We start from the raw sequence: 4,732 nt of genomic DNA, 5'->3' as shown, positions 1-4,732 counted from the left end.
CTTAATGCACCAAATGATGAAAGATCAGGGGCTTAATGTGTCTAAATAAAAGATCGAGAGTTTAATGCACCAAATAATAAAAGATCAGGGGCCTCAGGATGCTTTTTGCCTTCATTTAAACACACAAAAGAAGATAATAATAATAAAATATATACTTCCAATTGAGTAAAATGGATAATTAACTCAATTTTAAACTTAAATTCGGCCCATTTGGTTTATATATTATTGCTATTTACTGTTTACGGTTTGCTGTTGCTTTTGAAAAATCAAGGATTCATTGCTTTTGTAAAAAGCTAATTTTCATTTATGAAAAGGCAAACAACAACTTCTAACTAAACACCTAAAACAAGAGTCGGAAATGGAGTAAACAAACACCCCTAAATGTTTTAAAACTACCTTGCACCTAATTGAAAGGTTAATTATAATGCTATTATGTCTGACACATTTTTGTATATAAATATATTTTGAGCTTGAAACGTGTACACTACAAATCCGTTCTAGCATATATTAAAATTTCATCAATAAATGAAGTTGTTAGAATTAAAACTCAATCTCTGGTAGAGATTATAATAAGAAAACTTATTACGTTAACTATCTGCTTATCCTTTTAGAACAAGTGGCCGGACGTTCAAATCCTAGTAACCTCATTAATTGAGAACATTTCAACACACGATAGGACAAACATGTGTTGTACACGCTTCAATTCTAAGAAGCATTTGCGTGTAAATGAGTATAGAAAATTATATAAAAAGCTATTGATAACATGGGAAATAGTATTAGTATACATGTTTCCATCCTAAGCTAACATGAAGGTCTGGAGCAATAGAAGCCGTCATATTCAACTAAACAGGAATATCACCCTTTCTCAGGCACATGGGCTAATGGGGGAGCCTCCGAATTCGACTCCGATCACATCCCACAAAACTCGCCTAGCTAGAATCAGGGTAATCCAAGTAAAGTGTAATACAACTTACTTAGATTACATCCCAGCTGTCTTCCGAGGAATTTAAGGAGAACAACATTCTATAGATATGCCTAACAATCCTATAATGGAGGCACATACATACAATCTATGCAATTGCACTTAATTGCTCAGTACTTCATCTATACTCTAATAAATTATGCATCAGAGTCTATCTTCATATTTTATCTTAAAGATCGGAAAAATCATCGCAATCATCAAAATACTACCTCACAGAATCTCTTGTACCAACTATTATTAAATCTTAACTATATCAACTTATATTTTTAGATTAATTGGTAAAGAACAATGCAAAATTTTAAGTATAGAAAAGGTTTAACTAAGGATAAGATATTCAATAAACACATGGAAAAGAGATAAATAATGAATAATTCCTAATATTAATAGCCTTCTCACTAAAAAAATATATATTTGAGACACCATCCAATTTCAACAATGTGTGCTAATGAAGGCTAGACTTTGAGAAATCAAACTAACATATACCTAATAGTAAAACCAAAACAATATATCGAACCAATCAAATAATATCATTTTATATTAAACTCAATAGAAATGATTGTGATATAGAGAAAAAAGAGTTAGAGAGGTCAATCATTTCTAACCAAACACTCAAAGCTCTCATTTTTTAAATTAAAAAGCAAAAATGAGAAGAAAAGTAGGTAAATAAACGTCCCTACAATTAATTAAGAAAAAATCATGTAAATTCAATTAAATTAAGTAAGACACACAAAATTTCATACAAGGTGTCCGCTATGGTTACTTGTTTTTTACAAAGTACCGTTACTTGGTGTGGTTTTCACCATTGGATTAATTTTATGCTCCATCATCCAATGGTGAAAACCACACCAAATAACGGTACTTTGTAAAAAACAAAATAACCATAACGGACACCTTCATATAATATTAATTAATAATATAGTTCCATATATGCACAATGAAACGTGGAACAAACAAAACAATAAGAACCCATTTTGTAAATCAAGTTAAAATGTTTGTCGGTCCATTTGTATTATTAAAATAACTACTCTAATTCTCGGTAATGCATTTCCATGTAATAATTTAATTAACTATTTTAGGACATGTATGTTTCAAAAAAATAAAACTATTTTACAACATGTATGCATTGAGCTGTCATCACACATGTCGGAAAAAGCTAAATCTAAATTTTTGTCCTTTCTCCTGTATTTTGAGTTTTCCTCATTATCTTTATATAAATATAATGTTGAGTCAAAATCACATAATGAACTATATATACAAAATCATGTATCACAAAATGCATTGTCCTAACTAGCAAATCATATTGTTAGTTTCTAATCTATAATCTATGCTACAAGGATTGGATTTTCAATTTGTTAACATAAGATACCATTAAATTAATAGATAAAGCTGAAAGAAAGAGTAATCTCTGACACAATTCCGCACAAAATTTTAAATGATAATATTTGACTGTTGTTTGTGAACTATGCCTTTCAGCTTGATCTTAGACTTTGACTCACCCTCCGTAGATGAACCTTGCGAAGGAACTCTTACATTTTCGGGACACTGGATTCTCACCAATGTTTGTGTTCCCCGTTACTTGTGTGAATAAAGCCTATATTATATAATATATAACTTCGATCATAGGGATCAAGTTCTAGTCGCATAGCTTCGTAGCAAGAAATTAAAAGAACTGAAATAATAAGAATTTTCGATATAAAGATCTTCATTAGTATGTAAACCGACTGTATACCACCATTGATAAGCACCAGAATAAGCTATATTTACTAGCTAGAGAAACCCCCTCGAAATGCTTGAAACACTTAAACAATCTGATCTAATATCACGTAAATGTTGTCCATTTTGACCCAAATTTAACTTATTGGATCTCACAGTTTTAAAACATGTCTACGTATATTAGAAACATAATTAACTAATATATACCAGTCACTCTTTCTGAATTTCCAACGTTGGATTCAATGTATTTCTCAACTCGTCGTCATCATTTGAGGTTTCTCTCTCTCAATTTCCAATATAGGATTTCGTGTATTTCTTAACACATCATCATCCTTTAAGTCACTCATTCACTTGGCGTCACTCTCCGTCGTTACAAACACAGTTGGGATTATATCTAGCAAATCTCAAAGAAGAGTAGATACATTGCAAGTTTATTAGGGTAATAGGAATTAAACATTATTCAAGTACAACTTCATTTACAACCACAAGTATAGCATCATTTTGCTATCATCATTTTTGCTCTAAATAGAATACTAAAAACTTGATTATTTCCTATTTCTAGCACTACACATTCAAGTACTATAGCTTAGGTCATATACCAGGATATTGTCCCTTAAAGACAACTTCATATGGTACCCACAAATCTCAACATTCATATATATGCTTATACAAAGCAAACCAAAGTTCAATACTTCATATAACAATTATATGACCATCTCTTTTTTAATACTAAAAAGAGCATAAACTAAATAAAAATGGCAAAATAAAAGAGAGAGAAACAGATACCCATATAGATAAAGCTGCAGTCTTTGCATTGTTTTCCCTAAATTGTCGCAATACCTCAGGCGGACGGCGGAGGCAGTGCTGGTGATGTAGAAGTAGAAGTAGAAGTAACTTTGGGTTTAGGCCTTTTACGTTTCTTATCATAGCTAACTCCTCTTGCTTTAGCCTGAAAATCCCTAACCTCCCTAAGAAAAATCCTCACAGCTCTTGCACCAAATGGATTCCCTTCAGGGCTTCCACCATGCTCTTCATAGGCAGCTCTGAGGCGTCCGATGAGAGCATCCAGGCTTCCCCAGGCCTGCCGTAACGGGCACGGGCAGGGAGCCGGAGGACTTGGGAGGCCAAAGAATGGACATGTTTGGTTATGAACTTTAGTCTTACCAAATTGATCAAGATACCTCAAGAATTCAAGAACATTAGCACCACTGCACATAGATAAAGAAAGAGGTGGCCTGTGATTCCGGAGATACTGACAGAAAGTGTTCCAGTCCCTCCTCTTCTGGTTCTCATACCGGCTAGGTGTCACCGGAGGTGTTGCTACGGTGGTAATAGTACTGATCGGACTGATTGGACCACCATCCATCGAAGAAGCAGAAGATGAAGCTAAATCCATTCAAAGATTAGGGTTTGAGATCAGAGAAGAAGAAGGAGAAGTTGCATGGGTTTGAGATGGAGAAAGGGGTTTTGAAATTGATGAAGTGAATTGGGGAAAGGGAATGGAATGAAATGAAGTTAAAAAGAAAAGGAAAAAGAATCTGAAAGAAAGAGAGTGAAAGAGAGGGAGACAGAGAATGGAAATTAGAAAGACTGAAAGTAGATATGAAATCAGAAATATGCTTAAATGATCAGATTTTCTTTCCAGGAAAAGGGTAAGCAACTCAAGTTAATTCTGCAGAAAAAGTTAAGAGAGAAATAATAGTCGGCCATTGGGTGAGAAGAAGATAAAAAAAGGAAAAAAAGGTAATTGATATAATTGGGACTGAGATGTTCAGAAAACTGATTGTGACCCAAAGGCCAAGAGCCAGTCACTGTTGCCAAAAATAGTACCCAGTACTCTCACATAAATAGAATACTCCACCTATATTAAATTTTATCATTTCGGTACGGTTTGATATAGTTCGGGGGTTTGAAAATCTTGAATTATAATTAATCCAGTTCTAAAGAAAAAGACAACGGTTCAATCCGGTTCCTAATATTTTTTTAAGTCAACGATACAATTCGGTTTGGTCTTAAAAAGAAAAAGTCAATAGTTCA

General features: G+C 33.3%; 1 protein-coding gene across 1 annotated transcript; it reads right to left on the bottom strand.

Annotated features, from left to right (window-relative positions):
* Positions 1–3,097: 3,097 nt before the first annotated feature.
* LOC136206223 (protein LIGHT-DEPENDENT SHORT HYPOCOTYLS 2-like) lies at positions 3,098–4,408 on the bottom strand. The gene has a single exon (XM_065997192.1). The coding sequence runs from the start codon at positions 4,089–4,091 to the stop codon at positions 3,537–3,539; it is 555 nt and encodes a 184-aa protein (XP_065853264.1). The 5' UTR covers positions 4,092–4,408; the 3' UTR covers positions 3,098–3,536.
* Positions 4,409–4,732: the final 324 nt, after the last annotated feature.

This window comes from Euphorbia lathyris, chromosome 9 (genome assembly GCF_963576675.1).
Source record: "Euphorbia lathyris chromosome 9, ddEupLath1.1, whole genome shotgun sequence".
In the NCBI taxonomy this organism is placed as follows: Eukaryota; Viridiplantae; Streptophyta; class Magnoliopsida; order Malpighiales; family Euphorbiaceae; genus Euphorbia; species Euphorbia lathyris.
The sequence above is the reverse complement of the archived record's forward strand: the minus strand, read 5'-3'. Positions and strand labels throughout refer to the sequence as shown.

What these genes read in the sequence shown, in the direction of transcription:
- LOC136206223 (XM_065997192.1), bottom strand. Translation starts at nt 4,091, where the DNA reads ATGGATTTAGCTTCATCTTCTGCTTCTTCGATGGATGGTGGTCCAATC.